Genomic DNA, 21,862 nt, shown 5'->3' on the forward strand with positions numbered 1-21,862 from the left:
GAGCAAAGGGAATTCAGGGGGCCATTCATCGCTTCCGAGCTACAGTGTTGAACTGGGTCCATTAATTTACTGATAGCTGAATCAAACAATGCTAAGCGGCCCCACATTTCTAAGCACTGTTTTGGAAAGCACCACATCCCTATAAAAACATCTAAAAGGGTTGCCATCTAAAGCTGCTCCTTAACGCACTGATGGAGCCGACATTTTCCCACAGCAAACAACAATGGTCTAAAAGTGGTGTGCTATTTTCAGCGAAATGGCAAACAACCCTCTTTTTAAAACCATTCCCCAGATGAAAACATGCAACATAGGCAAGTTGAATAGCTTAACCACCTTTCAGGATTTAATCCAAATACATTCAAAACACTACAAAACACTTGCCAATTTTGCTTTAAGGACAATAAATACACCACCTCTGTGAATGCAGAGGCATTTCAAAATCAGGGCCACTGCTGGAAGAATCCCCGTGGCAATGAAGCAGCAACACAACCATGTTATTGCAAGCTCTATGGCTCACCACAAGAGGTCACCTGAAGCACAAAGTGAAAGTCAGAAATAATTGGCTCAAAGGCACTATTCAGGTTTGACTTCTCAAGTGTGTGATAAATATATCTAAGAGCTTTGCAATTTCTCTAGTTTATCCATCACAGGGCAGGGGGCTACTTTTAAATCAATTAAGTATTATATTTGCTACTATTTTTAAAAATCCATCTTGAAGTTCAGCAATATATGGTGGAGTCTCCTTCTTTGGAGGTCTTCAAGCAGAGGCTTGACAGCCATCTGTCAGGAATGCTTTGATGGTGTTTCCTGCTTGGCAGGGGGTTGGACTGGATGGCCCTTGTGGTCTCTTCCAACTCTATGATTCTATATTATTATTATTATTATTATTATTATTATTATTATTATTATTATTATTATTATTACAGATTCCTTATTGGTGCTGCCTGGGAACTTGACCCGAGGGCAAAATTCAAAAGCAAGTCCTTTTGAGTAATCTCCATGCTACTGATGGGGATGTCCTTGTTTCATTTGCACCGGTGAACCTCTGGGTATATTTGAATCCAAGCGACAACCCCCAAACTATAAAGCAGCCTACGCACTGGAACAAATTAAAACCACCTTTCTTGCTTTTATGCTTTTAAAAATATAGGCCTGCCAACATTTCCCTGTGCTGTTGAAGTATCGTATTTTACTAATGCTTTCATGTCATATTGACATTCAATCCAAAGCACATATTGGCCTATATTTAGAGCCAGCTCTTTCTTAGCTTTTATATAAGGACTCAGTACTGTACCACAAAGGTTGGACTCCAACTCTCATCAGCCCCAGCCAGCATGACCAATGGTCAAGGATGCTGGGAGCTGTAGCCCATAAGCACTTGGAAACATTCCCTACTCCTGCCATATAAGAACAGTGTTAGCAGTCGGCCAAGGGTGCGACACAAGAACTAAGGTACAAAGGGGCAGTCCTATGCATGTTTAACTGCAAGTATGCCCCACTGCATTCAATAGGGCTTACTCCCAAGAATGTGTGCATAGGTTTGCTGCCAATAAGAAATAGCTGTGAGCGAAGAAGTCTCATTCAATCCTTGCCTCAACTGTGAACTCACTTGGTAGCTTGGGCAAGTCACTTTCCTTCAGCTTAAAGCCTCCTACATAGTGTTGTGTGTATGCCAGGCATAGGCAGACTCGGCCCTCCAGATGTTTTGGGACTACAACTCCCATCATCCCTAGATAACAGGACCAGTGGTTAGGGATGATGGGAGTTGTAGTCCCAAACATCTGGAGGGCCGAGTTTGCCTATGCCTGGTGTTATGCTAATACTGACGTGTCTGGCATGGATGCTGCAAGCATTGCTGATGTAATGAAGCACTTTAGCACTTAGGGAAAATACTTTTTTAAAAAAATAAGTATATTGTTATCTAAAAAAATTAATACAATTTGTGCCTTATTACTCAGCCCCCCTCTCTCTTTGCAGTATGGCAGTTCCATCTATAGCATCAGGTTACCTTGAAAGTTTCTTTGTCCCAACTTGGCAAAAAAAAATATTTAGCGGACATTTGTCTACACACTCCCAATCTTCTCAGCTGTACTGACACCGCTTGATTGTAAAAAAAAACCCCTCAAAGCAGTTAATGAAAAAGATAAAACAATGAAATTATCACTAAGAAAAATGAATATTATGGTTTTAATATTCTGCTGGAAGCCGCCCAGAGTGGCTGGAGAAACCCTGTCAGAAGGACGGGGTATAAATAATAAAATTAATTAGTAAAAATTTACTACTACTACTACTACTACTAGTGGTAGTAATTTAAAACTTAAAGTTAAAATAACAACAGACTAAAATTAGATTAAAACTTCCATTGACTTTCTAAACATGTGGTAGGCATGTCTAAATACAAATGTATGTAGCAGGAGTACAGCGAAGGTGCCTTTCTGATGCCAATAGGCAGAGTTCCACAGTGTAGGTGCTGCCACACTAAAAGATCAAGTTCTTACAAATGTGGGGTGGGGCACAGGGGCATACCAAGGGGTTGGTCAGGTTGGATCCCACCAAGGGTGGAAGTACAGTGGGAGGGGGCCACACAAATCGTGCCTCTCTGGCTCTCGGAGTGGCTAGGAGCCCACCTGCCCACCCCCTGGGCTGCTCCTTCGCTGCTCTGGGCAGCTGAGAGAGGTACGTAGGCTCCTTTGTCCGCCTTGGCGGGGGAATCCAGTTGCTTGCGTGGGCCATTGCAGCGGCCCTGCGGGGCCCCCTCCCCAGTCAACGAATGGCGTTATTAGAAGTATTTGTGGAGCACCTAGTGAGCCTGGGATGGACAGAGAGCAGGCGAGAGCTGCAGGATGAGGAAAAAGCAAGGGGGGGAGGAGGAAGGAGGGAAGGCAGTTAGTGGAGGGATGGATGGATGGAGGCAGGCAGGCAAGCCGACCAACAGTGTAGGAGGAGTGGAGGTGGAGTAGGGCAGACCTGACCCCAATGGCCGAGGGCGAAAGGCAACAAGAAGTGAACTTTTTGAGTTTTTGGTCCATGGCCTCTTCCATAATTGTTATAGGAAGCTGCCTTATAACGAGTCAGCCCATTGGTCCATGTGCTCAGTATTGTCAACACTGACTGGTGGTGACTGCCTCCCCCCAAGTTTGAGACAGGGTATTCTCAGCCCTACCTATAGATGCTGAGGGTTGAACTGCATGCAAGCCAGTTACTCTGCCAGTGAGCTATGACTCACCAATTTCTATTAGTAGTTTCTACAGCACTTTTCATTCAGTGTTAAGAGCTCAGATACCCTACAAATAACTCTGAGGCCACATTAACTTCATACTGACCTCTGTTGGTAGGCATGCCTTTGTAAATACCCTAAATTGAGTTCTAATTAATATTTTCTGCAAGGAAGAGGAATATATCAGAAAAGAATAATATCTCCTTTAAGAATGTATGGGCTCAATGGTGACCCTGCATTAGTTTTCCTTATTCGAAAGTATTCAGTGTCTGTTCTAGGAACAGTCCATTCTGGAAGTATCTCTCAGTTTACAACTCGTTTTTTTGATACTGATTTTTTTAAAAGAAGGGTTTAAGTGGGTCAAATATAGCCTGTAAGCCCCAACGCACTCCTTAGCATTCCAGAATTACTATGGAAGTTTTCCACTAAAGAAAGGGGATTTTAAATGTAAGAGCAGCCATGCCATGTGGAAAAGCAATGGAGGCTCCTAATGCTTGGTTGAGCTGAAATAACAAGCACTGTTGATGAAAAACCCAGCTAAAAAGAAATTAAATAGTTCTTCTCTATTCAGCAGCCATCCACTCAAGAACGTCTTTTCTCCAGCTTCAGGCTTTGCCTAACTCAGTAAAATCTTATGGAGCTGTGCTATATCTCAGTGACGGTGGTTAAGTAAATAATAATAATAATAATAATAATAATAATAATAATAATAATAGGCGGATGAGTGCAGAAAGAATTGGGGGAGCAGCATGGGGGGGAGCATAGTGCACAAAGGCCAAAAAACACAGCCACCAAGGAATCTTGCTGCAACTTACACATCTGTTTCTATCATTAGAATTGTAGCTGCCACTCATAGAACAATAATTTTTATGTCCTTATGGGTTTGCCTGCAATTTGGATGGCAAATATAATAAGAAACACTGAAACAATAACATGAGGTCATGAATTAACCGTTCAAGGGCTGAGTCAAGGTTTGCTAAGACTTTAGAATGTTGTTTTAGCGCACTCTCGGTTGCTTGGCACTGAGGATACTTGTGAAAATAGTATGCAGATGTATGTTAATAATGTGTACCTAAGCTTACAATTCAGCCATGCCCTCTTTATTTTTGATATGGCTCTGCCTAGAATCCCCACAATTGAACTGAGGAGTTTCCCCACACCATTAGTTAAGACTCTGTTCCAGACTTCTATCATTGCTGCACTTCTGTACTGCACCTATGGCATTTTCTGAAAGATCTTAAATTATTTTTGGGGTGGGGGTGGGGGAATACACTTCTTTCCCTGATGCATCTTCACCTGTTGTAAACCTTGTGTCAACTGCTCCATAGGAAAGTACAGTACCAAGGCTCTCTATTGCAGGGGTGAGGAACCTTATTTCAGAAGAGCATGACATGTCAACTGCCCATGGTTTCTTTGAATATTTTGAATGACAGATCATGGGAGAATGAGCTAGTGTAGACATCCAAAGATTATTGGATCATCTTCTTGGCCATTTAGTTTTGTTTAATTTCACAGCTTGTCACCACATCTTTTTCTTTTTTTATGAGTAGCAAGGCTGCAGAGCCTTTGTCACCTCTGAAAGATAGCTGCTTTCCTATGGTTCCATTAACACACAGTATTATCTTTATTTTTTAAAGCCGACACAGCATCACACTGCCAGATAACACAGAATGCTCATGTCATGACCTAACTGTCCCTCACTCCGGTTAAATATTCACTTTAGCAATATACCACCTTTTTAAAATTTAAAGTAAGTAAAGAGTTGAAGGGGGAGCGAAAAATATAAGCAAGAACTCGATCAGTTCTGACATATTCACAATTCACAAGTGGGGTGCCACAGGGTTCTATCCTGGGCCCGTTGTTGTCCAACGTCTTTGAAAATGACTTGGATCAAGGAATTGAGGGGGCGCTCATCCAATTTACAGATGACACAAAACTGGGAGGGTGGGCTAATGCTGCAGATGACAGAATAGGAATTCATGATGGCCTTAACTGATTGGGGAACTGGACCAAAACAAAAACAAAAAAATGGATTTCAATATGGACAAATGTAAAGTTCTACACTTAGGCAGGAATTACCAGCTGCAGAAACAGAAGATGGGAGGACACCTGGCTTGCCAGGGGTACATGTGAAAAGGATCTAGGGGTCTTAATATACCACAAGCTTAACATGAGTCAAATGGAGTGATGTAGCAGCAAAAAAGGCTAATGCTATTCCAGGATGCATCAAGGAGGACCTTTGTGAAAGTAAGAACTGTTTGACGGTGGAACAGATTCCCTCAGAAAGTGGTGGCCTCTTCTTTTGGAGGTTTCAGGCAGAGGTTGGATGGTCATTTGTCATGGATGCTTTAGTTGAGATTCCTGCATTGCAGGGGGTTGGACTAGATAACCCTCAGGATCCCTTCCAAATTCACAATTCTACAATTCTATGGCCATTGGCATCAGTAATCAGGAAGGGTTGACAAAACAGGAACAGACATCAAAACTTAAAGCTGCTGTAGTGCTTTCCACTCACTTGCAGCAGCATCTCTTGAAATTCTTCCCTTTTTTATATAAAGAGCAATTCACTGAATAGGTTTCCATGACCTCATATAGCTACTTTCCTCTACTGAAAATAATTACCTTCCACTTATGTCACTAATCCTTATTGAAGCTATGAAAATGTAGCATTTCCTTGAGCTGTACAGCAAACAGATAGTAAGACCTGCATGGTGAAATGTCAGCTTCAATCTGCAATGACAGCAAAGGGTTCTTGCTTGCAGGGGGGAGGTCGGAAGTGGGAAATGAAAAGGGAAATGAAAATTCCAGCATGCCTTGTTAAACTCTTTTCTATTGGAATTGCCCTCAGCTGATGTGTTGCACTGCTGGAATTATTGGGTCATCGAAAACAAAGTTTTCTTTTTGTGGAGGAACGCAATAATGAAGGTGTACCTGTACCATATTCAACACTTTAAGTTATAGCTTGTCAGGGATAAAGGTGCTTGTACTATACTTTTGGGCCAAAAAAGTAATTTCCCAAAGCTTTGCATTGGATTAATTATTATTGTAAATCTCCTTTACCTTCTTTTAATTGTTTTTTCCTTTACAAATATCAACATTAGCACTAATCACATTTTTAAAATGGGCAATTCTTTATAGTATTTCTCCTAGTAACAACAGATATGGATTAACTGGATCTTGTACTTCATTGTTCCAACAAATGATAACCAAACTCCATTTCCCCTACAAATCTTGTCATTCATTTCACCTTCTTTTTCTCTAATTGTGCCTGTCAGCTTGACCATATATAGACATTTCCCCATACATTAGAAATCCAAGTGTCTATAGATGGTAGTTTACCCCCCCCCCCCCGTTTTGACAAGGATATTTTTATTTTTTATTTTGTTTTAGCATTCTAGCTGACATTAATAAATAAGACTACCTTTTCAAAATCTTCCTCTGATGTAGTACCTCTAAGATAACCAAACAAAATCCCAACTTGATCCCATAACCAAGGATATTTCTTATTTCTTGTAAAACAGCTTGCCAAAAGGTCTTAATTATGGGACATTCCCATAACACATGAAATAGATCTGTACTGGACGCTTTACATCTCCAACAATGATCAGTCCAAGTTGGATAAATTCTATTCAGTCTGGCTGGTATTAAATCTCACTGAGTGATGGTTTTACTAAGAAAAATCCTGAAGATTCTTACAGAAGGTAAATCATAGAATATTTTTTCCATATCCATTTTTCTACTGGCATTATTCTTAGAAAGTCTGCCTTCCATTTTGGTAATTGTTACTAAGCATTTCTGATTCCGCAATGATTTTACAAATTTGTGCTAAGTTCCTGGCAACTGATTTACATTTGTAATTAACAGTTCAAAATTGTGTAATTTACTACTAACCTTTAAGTTATTTAACATATGCTTTACTTGTAAATACTGGAGAAAACCAGCTGTTCTATTTGGTGGCATTTTGACTAATCAATCTTTCATTAAGGTACTTTGTTTCACCAGTCTATTTTGCCTTCAGTTTCACAAGTGATTTCAAACTAAACTATTAGGTGAATTATTGTTAACAATAATGATAACCAAGCAGCAATGAAAACATGTAATATAAAATATATGAGACTAGGACAAATGGTTTTTAACAAAACATGTGGGTATAAAATGAAGCTATTGTGCAAAGGAAAAACCCACCCTCCTCTCTCTCTCTCACACACACTTCAAAGTACTTGGAATACGGACTCTAACAGGCATTCTTTAACTGCAGCTGTGCAAATAATGATCTGCTCCATTGGCCATTCAAAAACCCCTACAAAACCCAGTTATCTTACAAAATCTCTAGGAACACCAACACCGCTGTGTCAGAGGTCCTCTTGGGAGCCAAATTCAATAAGGTGAATCTTTTATTAAAGACAGTGGTCCCTGTCTAAGCCAATGTGCATATGTGTGTGTGTGTGTGCATATATATTCAGCCCCTGTATATCGTCAGGGACCGGGTGGGGAGGGTGGATGTATTCAAGTTTTCGGGAGTGACTATTGAGCAGGGTATGACTTGGAGCGCAAATACTACTGCTCTGGAAAAGAAGGCCCAGCAGAGAATTTATTTCCTCAGACTTTTAAAGAAGAACAATCTTGGTGAGAGACTGCTGGTGTCCTTCTACCGAGGCTCCATAGAGAGCATTCTTACATATTGTATTTGCGCGGCCAGGCGAAGTCCCCCGAACCCCGGGCAGCAGGCGCACCCCATTTGATGTGGGGAACGTTCATTGTGCTTGGTTTTCCAGTTGCACAGCCATGGAGAGGAAGGTACTCCAGAAGGTCATAACCACAGCCTGAAAGATTATTGGTCACCCTCTCCAATCTTTGGAAGAACTATACAGTTCCCGCTGCCTTAAAAAGTAAACAAAAATTATTGAAAGATGTTCCAGTAGCACCTTAAAGACCAACTAGGTATAAGCTTTCCAGGTATGAGCTTTTGTGTGTATACACACTTCTTCAGATACTCTGAAGCAGAGGTCACTATAACCTTATAACTATTGATGACTGTTAATGATGGCAGTTGGTTCCACAGAGAAGGGCAAGGGATTTTTAAAGGGATAGACGATCAAAATTAGCTTTAGCATGTATAATGGGACATGAATCCAATCTCTCTATTCAGACCAGGTCTCTCCATAGTTTTTAGTTTGGTAATGAGTTGTAATTCAGCAACTTCTCTTTCAAGTGTATTTCTAAAATTCTTTTGCAATAAGACAGCTACTTTAAGATCTTGTATAGAATGTCCTGGGAGACTGAAGTGTTCTCCTATTGGTTTTTCTGTTTTATGATTCCTGATGTCAGATTTATGTCCATTTATTCTTTGGCGCAAGGTTTGTCCTGTTTGTCCAGTATAGAGAGCTGAAGGGCACTGTTGGCATTTGAAAGCATATATAATGTTGGAAGATGAACAATTAATTAGGCCCGAGATGGTATGTTCGATGTTATTGGGGCCGATAATGATGTTGTCCGGGTGTATGTGGCAGCAAAGTTAGCTTCTAGATTCATTGCAAAGTTAGGTATGTGCGCATGGTTGACACATAATGCTAAGCCAGTTTAATAAACCATGGTTTAGTACTAAGTGCAAACCAGGTGAAAATGTTTGTTACAGGGGTGCCTCAGAAAATGCCCTCCCAATGACAACTGTTCCAACACCCATATATAGCATTACAAAGTTTTTATAATGTGTGATGTGGCCAGTCCACTGCAAATTTCCTCCATGCCCCATTAATGGCACGAGACAGAGCTGTGTTTAAGTGGCTCCTGGGCTGCCTAGCTAATGTACTGAGTGTATTTTTATTTGTCTTAGAAATTCCATAAAACTAAAAATAATAATCTTTTAACACCTGAATCCTGGACAAATAAATTTACTCAGAGGGACTTGGATCCAGGAAAGGATGCCTAGTATTTCAATCTGCTTGAAGCACAAGTATACTACACCAACAATGTTCCCGTAAGCTCTCTTTTCTAAAGCACATTTCAAATTTAAATCTTTTCTATTATGCTTTGAATCAGTGCCTGACCAAGGTCCATTTTCATGCCTATGTATGCTATATAAATCAATTCTATGTAAGCCCCAGAGCAAAGAAGCATGCTAAGGAGAAGGAGTTTTATGTTCTCCATTACTTTAGCTATTTCAAAAGCAGCCTTGTTAAAAAGAGAAAAGAGCTCAAACTATGAAATCATTTCCTTCTGTTTAAAATATTTTACTCAGAGGGGGGAAAACACAAAAAGAGAATGAACGGGGGGTGGGGGGCATCTCTTCTGTTTTGACTTTGCCCCAAGATGAAACATTTCAGCAATTCTGTGGGATGATGCAGTGTGCCAGCTCCCGACTGCTCCAGCCAGAGGTTCAAGTCATCTTAGTCATAAGTCAAAACAATGAACCCTCTTGTGAAACTCGATTGGATCCCACATCACTCATGCCACCAGGAGCAGATTTCCCCCCATCTGGAGAAGGGAAACCATCCTATTGGAGCAAAGCAAGGCTGTAAAGAGATGGCAGGCACAATGTTAGGCATTTACTGGGCAGATAAACAAGATTCTCTTGTTTGGCCCCTCTATGAGTACAGAGGGGATGGATGAAAACGCTTTTCTGTTCATTGGAAAGATCCGTGCCCCCCCCCCCAACTATACTAAAAAGGGAATTACTTCAGAGAGAAAGAAAGAGAAGTTGCCTGTATACAATGTGGGTTTAAATGGGATTCACAGGCTCTTCAAAAATGAAAGCACTTAACCTCTGATCTTAAACTCATTGCACAAAAGCACATCTCCATGACATGAGTGCAGCTTCCTTTTTGAAGAGTCACCATATTCTATACATGCAAGTGAAGATCATATTTCGATTGTCTTTAGGACGCCTCCTCTTTCAATATCCAAAAAACTATTGCGATGGCTGAATAACTTGCAGCATCTCCGAATTATATTCCTAGCTGTGTGAAGGGAGAACTCACAAACTTCTTCATTGTGTCACATGCAGGAGCCCCGACCACTACTCTTAAGGCATGCTTTGTCACACATTCGTGCAACAGACATTAAAATGCCATTTATCCAGTTATCAGATTTGGTGTATACCTAATTCTCCCAATATAAAAAGAGTTAAGGCAGCTCAAACTTTGTTTAAAAGCTAGCTGCAGGGACTTTTCCTTGAAAAGAACACAAATATTTTCTTTCCCCCTTTCCTCCTTCACAGCAAGAGACTTCATTCTGTCTCAGATAACAGATGCAACAACCAGGTGCTAGGGCAATGGAGAAGCCGGAGTACTTCTTTCTCTCCACACAGTATTGTATACAAGCTTTACTGATGCATAAAGCCAAAAGTTTATTTGGAAAAATCCATGCAACATGCGGATAAACATTCAGTAATCTTTTCCACACGCATGTCTGAGAGCATATATTAGGCTTTTCCAAGACTAGGAAATACAGTCTTGGCAGAGGCAGATTGCTAACATTGCCATTCATGCTGTACAGAAAGAAATGCCTGAGGTAGAATGCAGAATTTTCCACTCATTTGCTCTTTCACTGATGGCAACTCTTTAAAAATGAGGGATAATTGGCAGGTTGACCTTCTGCTTGGGAACTCCATTAAAACATTTCAGTTTGGAAGAAGCCAAGTGCTTGATAAGTTATGGAAGTCTAAATCTGAAAGTCCAAGCAGAAAGTATGATGCTCCCACTTCTTTGAAGTCTACTAAACTGACTGGTGATGAACACCATACAGCCATGCTTCTGACACTAAAAAATAATGTATACCTGGAATACTTGGGGTACTATTCAAATTTGTTAATTGCCTGAACAAAAACTACAGCTTTTGGTTGACAGGCAGATATTGGGTAGCATGTGCAATGTGGTGCTTAGAGTCCAGTTTCAGACTAGGACTACGGAAGCCTAGTTAAAATTCCCACTCACCCATAAAACTCACTAGCTAGTCACAGTCTCTCAGTCTAACCAATGGGTAGGCAAACTAAAGCCCAGAGGCCGGATCTGGCCCAATCGCCTTCTAAATCCAGCCCACGGAGGGTCCAGGAATCAGCGTGTTTTGACATGAGTAGAATGTGTTCTTTTATTTAAAATGCATCTCTGGGTTATTTGTGTGGCATAGGAATTAGTTCATCCCCCCCAAAAAAAATATAGTCCGCCCCCCACAAAGCCTGAGGGACAGTGGACCGGCAACCTGCTGAAAAAGTTTGCTGACCCCTGGTCTAACCTATATCACAGGACTGTGGGGATAAAATGGGAAAACCACATACAGCACCTTGAGTTCCTTGGAGGAACGGTAAAGAATATAAACGTAATAATAAACATTGCTATATTCAGATAGGTTGTGACAGATCGCAGTAGCTATTTATTGTCAATGTGTTCAGAACTCTGTTGAAGTGTTTACAAGTTTTTAATTATAAAACTGCTTAAGCTTTTGTAGACTTCTAAAAGGATGGTCTCAGGAAACCATCAAACACATTTCTTTCTTCTACTTATTAAAGAAAACTACTGTATTGGCCTGAATATAAGCTACACTTTCCCCCCAAATTCCAACAGTGAAAAGTTAAAAGTGTGGCTTATATTCACGACCTTATGCCACCGGCAAAGCGGCATGGCTCCCCCTCCCCAGAGAGCAGCCTAGGACAGTGGGGCAACGGCGCGCAGTCCGCCCACCGCTCCCAAGCCTCCCCATAGCCGTTGGAAAGAAGGAGGAAGGCGCCGCCAAAGCAGCCTGTCTCCCCCACCCCAGGAAGCAGCCAGGTATTGTCTTTTTCTCTCTCCCCCCCCCTTCAATTTAAAAGGTGTGACTTATTTGCAGGTATGTATTTGGGCCAATACGGTAATGTTTTTATTTTATATATTTAAAAGTAATTATCACCTCTGAAAAACCAGGCAACCTCTTCTTGTAAGCATCAAAACACTTGGCATCCCCTGGTGTTTGTGTAGTGCAATCTTAAACATGCTTATTTAGGTCCCATCTGCGCTATGTAATGACTGCTTAAATTGGTATAATACTGCTTTAAGCGCGTAGTGCAGATGGGGCCTTAGATGACGGCGGGGTGGTGGCACTCGCCTGACCTCTGGTTGTTTGTGTCACTTCTGCTTTCTGGGAGGGAGAGGGGCAAGGCAGTGGTGAGGTGCAAACGCACTAGCAAGAGTGCCAGACTGGCTCCGTTGGGGTATTTGCAGTGTTGGCCTTGCCTCTGCACCTCCACCTTCTGGATGAGTGATCAGGTGAGTGTTGTGGCTGCACCATGCCATCCGCTACAGCTTAGAAGTAAGTACCATTGTGCAGCACAATCCTCAACTTGTTTACTCAGAAGTTAATCCCACTAAGATCAACAGGCCTTACACCTTAATAAGTGGTGTAAGGTCTGTAGGTAGTTGCTCATGAGTAAACAGGCAAAACTCTGACCCTTCCTTTGGTAGTTTTATTGTGCATACTATGTACAGAGTGCAGAGCTAAAAGTTCATGTCTGTATCAACCAACAGCAGAATCCAGGAATGGCCCCTTCCGGTTCTGACCCCAACAAAAGAGTTTCAGTATACGGAATCCCCGCCTCCCCTCTTTGCGTTTCACCCCTCTACGCATTCGGGGCGACGGAAATGGTGTGTCCCCCTGCTCGCCCTCTGAGCGAGGGGAGTGCAGAGCCTCTCCAACATCCCCAGAGCCTTGGATCTTCAGTCCCTGGGCAGCCTGCCCCTCCCCACTAGAGACTTCGCCACTGCCTCCGCTGGAAGAGGAAGTGCTACTGTCCAGGTGGGGCTGAGGCTCTCTGTAGCATCCCAAGAGCCCTTCCACCACCCTGCACTGACCCTGGGTGTTGTGTTGATATTTATGTCTTGCCTTTCTATGCCAAAGACAGAGTCAACTTAGTATCTCTTCTTGAAATTAGTTTTCACTCACTGTCAAACACCAATTCCTGAAAATCCTCTTCTTTAGTTTTAACTTCCAAGATTTTTAGCATAACTCGTTCAAACAGCTGCCTAAGTTTCCTGTATTTCTTACAATATTGCTTGCAGATATGTTAAGGGGTAAAGTGGGGTGATCTTTTCTATAGCTAGCAAAGTTATTATTAACAGCTTCATAAACAGAAGTACATCTCAGTCCCTCAGACAATTAGTAAAGGATAATGGACCATGATTAAATTCACATCCCTGTGCATGTAAACACTAGAGAGAGACTGTAAAATGAGGGCTGATGCTGCTGGGAGCTATGTGTGTGTTTAAATATTTTGAAAGCCACAGCACGTGCTGGCTCCAGTCCTAACAATTACTATCAAAACAATGTAAGAATCATCACTGTTACTTAGTGAGGCTTAGTCGGGTATGACTAACATTAACATGCAAAGCCTTTGTTATATTTTCAGCAGGGGAAAATGAACATTTCATTCCTATTAACTGCCTGAATGTACATCCAGCTTTCAGAATGTAGTTATCTTCATACTGAACCAACAGAATAAAAGGATGCTGAATAATAGCCAGCAAACCATCTGGCGCCAAGACATGCTAAACTGCACATGCTAGGCATTAACTATCAAACAAAAAGACCCTAATATAGTATCTTCAGATAGTTATTTTGTTGTATACCATACCAGTGCCGAGGGCCTTCTGGCGGTTCCCTCGCTGTGAGAAGCCAAGCAGAGGGACTTCTCAGTAGTGGCACCCACCCTGTGGAACGCCCTCCCACCAGATGTCAAAGAGAAAAACAACTACCATACTTTTAGAAGACACCTGAAGGCAGCCCTGTTTAGGGAAGCTTTTAATGTTTAACAGACTATTGTATTTTAATATTTTGTTGGAAGCCGCCCAGAATGGCTGGGGAAACCCAGCCAGATGGGCGGGGTATAAATAATTTTTATTATTATTTTTATTATTATTATTATTAAACATGGAAGGGCCTTTCTTATGCCTTAAAAGTTAAGTGTCCCTTCCAATGAGCAAGGAGGAAGCCAATGCAGTTAAGTCTCCTTTCCACAGTACTTTAGTAGCATCAATAGCCGGAGCTCATATGGAAGGCCTTCCAAGACTGCAGTGGCATTTACACCTGCATGATAAATGATGGATACAGCTGGGGTGCAGAACGGGGGGAAGTTAACTCTGTAACTTGTACAATTTAGAATGCTGTGTTGTGTGTTGATGAAAGTGATCTTATAAAAATAGGAATGCAAACTGAGCAAGTCATTCATCCCAGCAGTCTATGACTTGGAAGATTTAGGAGTAAACAGTCACAGAATAAGGCACAACTGAAATGTGTATTTTACATCATTAAATACTTTTAACATGCAGCATTTTCTTGAAATGCAATACAAGAGTATTGGTGGGAAGTGAGTCCTCAATCTTCCCAGCAAGGATTGAATGGTGTCCCATTGGGATAGCTGTGAGGGAAAAAATCTGCCAAACGTACTCACCAAGCACAATGACCACAGTCTTCAGAAGACTCATCATGGTATCTCGATTCCTACGTGGTCCAGAACTGTGCCTAGACATTCTCATAGTCCTCTGGCGCACATACCCAAAGATGTGAGCATACAAGACCACCATGACTACAAAGGTGACCAGGTTGAAAATAGCCCAGAAGACCAAGTAAGAGTCACTATAGAGTGGTGCCATGTTGGAACAGTGGGCGAGGTCACAGATGCAATTCCAGCCCACGCTTGGTATGGCACCCATGACAATAGCCATAGTCCAGATGACAACAATTACCACCACCACGCGCCGATTACTCATCCGGGTATGTAGCTGCATGCGGAACACTGTGATGTGCCTCTCAATGGCGATGGCCAGCAAGTTGGCAACAGAGGCTGTCAGGCTAGTGTCAATGAGACCCTGACGAAGGAGCCAGGTGCTTACAGTCAGTCTTCTAGTGTTGGGTCCTGTGTTAAACATTAGGTAAAAATACGCCAGCCCTGCAAAGAAGTCCGCAGCAGCTAAGTTAGCCATTAGGTAATAAATAGGAAAGTGAAAACGCCTGTTGACGTAGATGGCCACCATAACTAAGAGGTTGGCTAGCATGATGAAGACACATACTGTAATCCCAAGGCCCATCACAAGCTTGCTCACAGTGTTCCATTCAGTGGCTAGGTACTTCCCACTTCTGTTATAAAAGAAGGCAATGGTTTCATTGTAGTAGCACTGCGGTTCGCTCATCACTGTAGACTGAAAAGAAGAAGACAGAGCAGAATTAGAAGTTAGGATATGGAAGTACTGCAGTGCCAGAAAAATAAAGACCACTAGAACAGACAATCAAAAGCAAAGAACAAAAAAGCTTTAAAACTATGGTTATATATATAAAAAAGAACCTATGGAAAATGACGCTGGAGCTGAATCTGTCTATGTATATCTGGTATAGTATATGTTGCTCGGTCCCAGCTCCTGCCCACCTAGCAGTTCAAAAGCACATCAAAGTGCAAGTAGATAAATAGGTACCGCTCCAGCAGGAAGGTAAACGGCATTTCCGTGCACTGCTCTGGTTCACCAGAAGCGGCTTAGTCATACTGGCCACATGACCCGGAAGCTGTACGCCAGCTCCCTCGGCCAGTAACACGTGATGAGCGCCACAACCCCAGAGTCAGACACGACTGGACCTAATGGTCAGGGGTCCCTTTACCTTTATAGTATATGTCAGATCTGTAGTCACTGGTATCCATTTCGTTTTGTTCTAGATACTATGAATATATTTCCATAATAAGTATATGCATTGAATAGGGATGCTGGTGAACCTATCTGGGCTCAGGTCTGGAAACAACGCCTTGTCTCCAAAAAAGAAAAAGAAAAAGAAAAAAACTCAACACATTCCCAAGCCCCAAGTTATAATCTGAGCCAGAGAAAAATTCCCAGTTTCACTCCTACCCTCCACACCAGTCCATGTAATTCCCAATCCACCCTCCTCCATCCACTTTAAAGATAACTTACCAGGCTGCTGAAGGTGAGAGAAGTGGTAGGGCAAGGGGAGAGAGATGTGGGGAGGTTTGTGCCATATAACTATGTGCCAAGACAAAAGACCTGGTGAACCAGATGGACCTTGGGAGAAGCTGCAGGAGATGTAGCTCATATGCCCAAGAGACTTTAATTTTGTCCTGGAGGGATAGATTCCTCTAATTCTCTCTCCCCATGTGCTGCTGCTCCCACTGTCCCTTAATGTTTGTTTATCTTTTGCACCAACTATCTGTCTCCACTATCCTCTTCATTCATTCCATTCACTTAATAAATTTGTGTATATTTAGACATTTTAAAAGTACCAGAACATAACACGTTCAGTCATTCCCACTATTTATATCCCCCACTTTTGGTTTTGCAAGGACAAAGAAGATTTGCACTGTAATGGGCTGGGAGTCAAACACTTCTGTCCTTGGCAAATATGTACTGAGTTGTATATCCCCTATATTGCCTGGCTTACTTCAAGTGCTGGAAAGTCACAATAACCTAACAAATAAATATATAGGAATTAAGAGCTATAGTATAAGAAAATTGGATTGTGGTTTCCTGTTCTTCTGATAAGCTTTAAAAACTTGCTACTGCTCCAAAATTTTGGTACAGAGCAAATGGTATGCTAGGTTGGATTTCAGTAGAAATATATTTTTAAACCTTGAAAATTCTAGTGTGAGACAGGAACTTTTTCTTCTTTGTGAAAGGAATTTTAAAATAAACAAACTCTAAATGCAGTCTATTCAATAAAATATAAGATACACAAACTGTAATTTATTTTAAGAAAACAGTATGCCAAATAAGATTCCATTATCCTTCAGTCATTGATCCAGCCAGCTACTATACCAAGGCAGTCAACAACTGCAAGCAAACAGTTCCTCCAACTAAAGTATTATGTAAAATATGGCCACAGATCTGAACTCCAAGCAGAAGGCATTTTAAGATACCATCTTCTTGATTCTATGTTTACTTGTTTTATAAAAAGCAAACCAACTATTAGCCTTTGAAGGAAATTCTGGTTTCAACATCTTGGTGTTTGAATCTTGTCTTGCACCTCCTTGCAAGTATTTTAGAAAGCAGAATATTATTGTTCCTATCTTAAAGGACGAAAGGAAAAGTTCAAGAAAATCCCATTATCTATTTTCTCCTATTTGCATTTCAGTTTGAAACCTGAGTATATAATATGCACCAACTGTCAAAGAAAGTCATATGAGCTGGACAGTTGTGTGTGACGGGGGAGCTTGTGCAAAGTGTGCATTACCAAAAAGGGAATTTTAGCAACTGGGAGTCTGTGGAAACAACTGTGTGTCAAGGAGGTCAGAGACCTCTTTGGAAGCTATGATTACGAACCATAAGAGACCCTGTTGGAAGCTATGATTACAAACCTCCACAAACTGCCAGGAAAAAACCAAATAGGGTGTTGACCTTCCTTACTATTTATTCATTGTAAAATTACTACAAAGGAACAACAAAATGAAAATAGCTTTCGAGAGAGAGAGAAATAGAATATATACAAGGAAGTCATATTAACCCTCAAATGGGCTAAGTCCTTAACCCTCAAATGATTTTTTTCCTTGAGAAAGTGTGAAGGAATAGCCTAAACTCAAAGTGCCACATTCCCTAAGGGCTACTTCCAGCATTTTATCACTGTCATTTATACAAATTACACAGCGCACTCTTTCATCAGGGTTGACATTGTGTTAAGCTGAATCCAGGGGCAGCATACAAAAATAGTGGTGGCCAAGACAGTTATGACCCTCACAACATACACTCCCAAAGAATTTATGTAATCAGCAGAAACCCTACTGTGCTCATCTGGATTACTCCACCTCTTGCCCTCCCTCCCGCTACACTTCCTTTTCTGCTGTGGTGTCAGAAAGCCAAGCATGGGTCTCATTCCCTTAGAGGCAGGACAGCCCTGCCATGTTGCTTCAAACCAGAAAGGGAAAAAAATGCACTGCATATTATGGCCTTATATAATCAATCAGCCTATGATTTTTAAATGTGGTTAGCATTCTCAAACTCACAGTCTCCAACTATGTAATAAATCATGCTAACTATTATTCTGTGAATCGTTCAGCAAACAGCAAGAGAGAAGTCCATGCCCCACACAACTGGCTTGTTTGGGGGGACGGAGACACCGGAAGAACCGTCAGAACAGCATGTGGGGGGGTATGGCAAGATTGTTCTGAAATGCTTGTGCAGTGGAGATGTTCAAAACAGTGCAAAGTTGAGTAGGTTTGCGCATCACATTTAACCACAGTTTATTTTAAACATTTGCTCTTCTTCAACTTCAGAGAAACAAACCACAAATAATGAGAAGGCCGTCTTGTAGTTTGTTTCCTCTGGTACACCAGGAGTAGGGGAGGAACAACACACACTTATTTTAGATTATGGTTTAAAGTGATGTGCAAATGGGTTTTTCAATGCTTCCTGGTTTTTATAGACATACATTCCTCAGTATGAAATAACATAACAGTCAGATGGTAATGAACAATCAACTTGTGAAACTCATTGAATGGCAGAAAAAGTAAGTAAAGCTATTATCAAGACCCCATTAAGTTATATTTCCTTTGGACAGGAGACAGAAGGTGTTAGGGGGCATGATCATACCACTCATCTTTTTACTTAAAAATAAATCCTGGCAGTATACTAGACTCTTGCAAACATAGATGACATTCAACTAAGGTTTACCTTGCTTTGATGAACCTTTCCAGGAAAAAAATATGTAAACAGCATATACAACTAAGTAAACAGAAACCTGAGGCCTTGGAAAAAATGGGTTTTCTATCAGTGACCCACTGAGGTCAGGTGAGGCAAGGAGACCACAATTTCATTATAGCTTTAGTGTTCAATGTATGCATTACGTGCTAACTATTCCACACCATGAAGGGGGAAATACTTGGCATTCTATAAAGCACTGCTTTTGGAGGCTTCCCTGGTTGTTTCAATTTGTTTGCTTTTCACATATTTTCCATCTTATCTTAAGCCACTACAATTCATCTTCATGTAACTTTGGAAGGTTAATCATTTGGTGGGTGGGGTGGGGTTTGACGGGAATAAATATAAAATGCAATGACTCTAGTATGTAACAGGCATACCAAAAGTGAAAAAATGCTGTCAGAGGATTACTTCTCAGAATACACTACTTCTTAGCAATAACATGCACTATCTACACATTACAGAATTTCACTAACATCTTTATCAGTTTACAGTTTATCAACTGTACATTTTACAGTAACAGTTTATCAACATCTTGGATATATGTTTTATTTCAAAATCATCTGAGAAAGGCTTCCCTCATTTTGTCCTTTAAGAATGGATATAGACATTTCACAAAACTATATATGTGTTGGCTTCTAGCCAATTTACCTCCTGTACTGCAAAACCAGATATGGTCCCACCTATACTACATGTGCAAAATGTTAGCTGAATAAAGTTAAGTCCCCCACCAAAAAAAACACTTCTGAAAGCCTACAAGTGGTGGTAGCTAGAAAAAGCTTAAAATATGTCTACAGCTTGGGGTCCTTTTCAGCTGACCAACTGTCAGCTCTCGCCATTTAGTATGGTACATGATTGTTTTACAAGAGAGCTTAGAAATGTAAGCTTGACAATTGCACAGACATAAAAATTTAGCAGCAGAGCTTAGTAAAAATCTTGTACTGTAACTGTTTCTGCTTACCTCAATTAGCTGTGGTTGTGTAATCACAGAAAAGGGAACTTCGGCTGAAGGGTCTGCCATGGTTAGTGGTCTGTTAAACCCTTTCCTTTCACGTATCAGATGTTTAAGTAAAGTCTTGAGATTCTGAGTCAGTTCTTAATCATGCTGGCATTTGGGCCTAGAAGACAGAAAGATGTTTTAGAACCTTAGAAAAACAAAAGAAATTACTAGATGGATTAACACGACAAACCTGTGTGAATAATCATTTACCGAAAAAACTAAAACTAAATGGAAGACCCATTTTTAAACATAAAACAAGAAAGTTTTGCATTAAAAGACCAAGTGTTACTTCCAACAGCCATTTTCATCCAACATACACAGTAATACATTACTTCACACAAGGGGAAAACCTACAAAGATTTCAGAAATCCTTAAAAGATGCATATTAAAGTTAGATTTCAGAAAACCTTTAATGTTCTAAAACTGCAATTAAGCAAAGCTGTAACTACAAAGGATCTTAAGTGTTTTGAGATCCCAAGTGCAGTATGCCCCAACTTAAGCTGGGTTTACATTCTGGCGAGTGCGCATAAAGCCAAATCCACATATACGGTAGTCAAAACACATTGGGTTCAGTGGGAGGTGGGATTGTCAAAGTCCTTTTCCTCCTGGGACACTTTCTCTCTTTTTTTGCTAAGTGCATAAAGCTGAATGCAGACAAGTTAAATACAGTATGCGAAACTTGCAGGCTTTCTGTATAGAAATTTGCAATTGCATAGCATATAGCAGAATTGGGTGGTGGGTATACCAGCACCAGTGTAAGATACAAACTATCCCTTTGATTTTGTGCTGCAGCCACTGCACCTCAGCTCATATTTGGCACAGATATATTTATGAAAATCTTTAGATATTTCTATGCAAGTAAAGTTTGTGTTTTAGTTTTAGCCAACAGTAAAATCCTGGGTATTTTGAAATGGTTTTGCTTCTTTGAGCTACAAAAGTGCTGAACTCTGTATGCTCTCATGGCATCCTTCTGGAACTGGAAGCACTGTTATGCAGTAGTTCCGCTCCTTCCTCCTGGGCCGTGCATAGCTGTCAACTTTCCCTTTTTCAAAAAGGGAAATTCCTTTATTCCGAATAGGATTCCTCGCAAGAAAAGGGGAAAGTTGACAGCTATGGGACCATGTCCAGAGAGTGGTGTTGGGGGATGAGTGTTCGGACCCCTGGACTCTCACTTGTAGGGTACCTCAGGGCTCCGTCCACTCCCCCATGCTTTTTAACATCTACATGAAGCCGTAAGGAGAGCCCACCAGTATGAAGATGATACCCAACTCTACCTCTCCTTCAATTCAGAACCAGTGAAAGTGGTGAATGTCCTGTGTGAGTTTCTGGATGCGGTTGGCAGATGGATGGTGGCTAACAGATTGAGGTTGAATCCTGACAAGAGAGAAGTACTGTTCCTGGAGGACAGGAGGTGGGCAGGTGTGGAGGACTCCCTGGTCCTGGGTGAGGTAACTGTGCCCCTAAAAGACCAGGTGCACAGCCTGGGAGTCATTTTGGACTCACAGTTGTCCATGGAGGCATAGGTCAATTCTGTGTCCAGGCCAGCTTTTTACCAGCTCCATCTGGTAAACAGGCTGAGACACTACCTGCCCGCAGACTGTCTCGCCAGAGTTGTGCACGCTCTGGTTATCTCCTGCTTGGACTACTGCAATGCACTCTATGTGGGGCTATCTTTGAAGGTGACCCGTAAACTACAACTAATCCAGAATGTGGCTGCTAGAATGGTGACTGGGAGCGGCTGCTGAGATCATATAACACCGGTCCTGAAAGACCTACATTGGCTCCCAGTACATTTCCAAGCACAATTCAAAGTGTTGGTGCTGACCTTTAAAGCCCTAAATGGCCTTGGCCCAGTAGACCTGAAGGAGCATCTCCACCCCCATTTTTCAGCCCGGACACTGAGGTCTTCCTCCAAGGGTCTTCTGCTGGTTCCCTCACTGTGAGAAGCAAAGTTACAGGGAACCAGGCAGAGGGCCTTCTCGGTTGTGGCACCCT

At 41.5% G+C, this 21,862-nt stretch overlaps 1 protein-coding gene across 1 annotated transcript in view; it reads right to left on the minus strand.

The window, feature by feature from the left end:
- Positions 1-21,862, minus strand: part of LPAR1 (lysophosphatidic acid receptor 1) — a 47,193-nt gene that overhangs the window by 9,432 nt on the left and 15,899 nt on the right. The window contains exons 2-3 of the mRNA XM_033172977.1: positions 19,829-19,985; positions 14,631-15,378 (exon numbers count right to left, since the gene is read on the minus strand). Coding sequence (XP_033028868.1) covers positions 14,631-15,378; positions 19,829-19,888 — 808 coding nt within the window. The 5' untranslated portion in view covers positions 19,889-19,985. The remainder of the gene's footprint in view (positions 1-14,630; positions 15,379-19,828; positions 19,986-21,862) is intronic.

The sequence above is a fragment of the Lacerta agilis genome, chromosome 16 (assembly GCF_009819535.1).
Source record: "Lacerta agilis isolate rLacAgi1 chromosome 16, rLacAgi1.pri, whole genome shotgun sequence".
In the NCBI taxonomy this organism is placed as follows: domain Eukaryota; kingdom Metazoa; phylum Chordata; class Lepidosauria; order Squamata; family Lacertidae; genus Lacerta; species Lacerta agilis.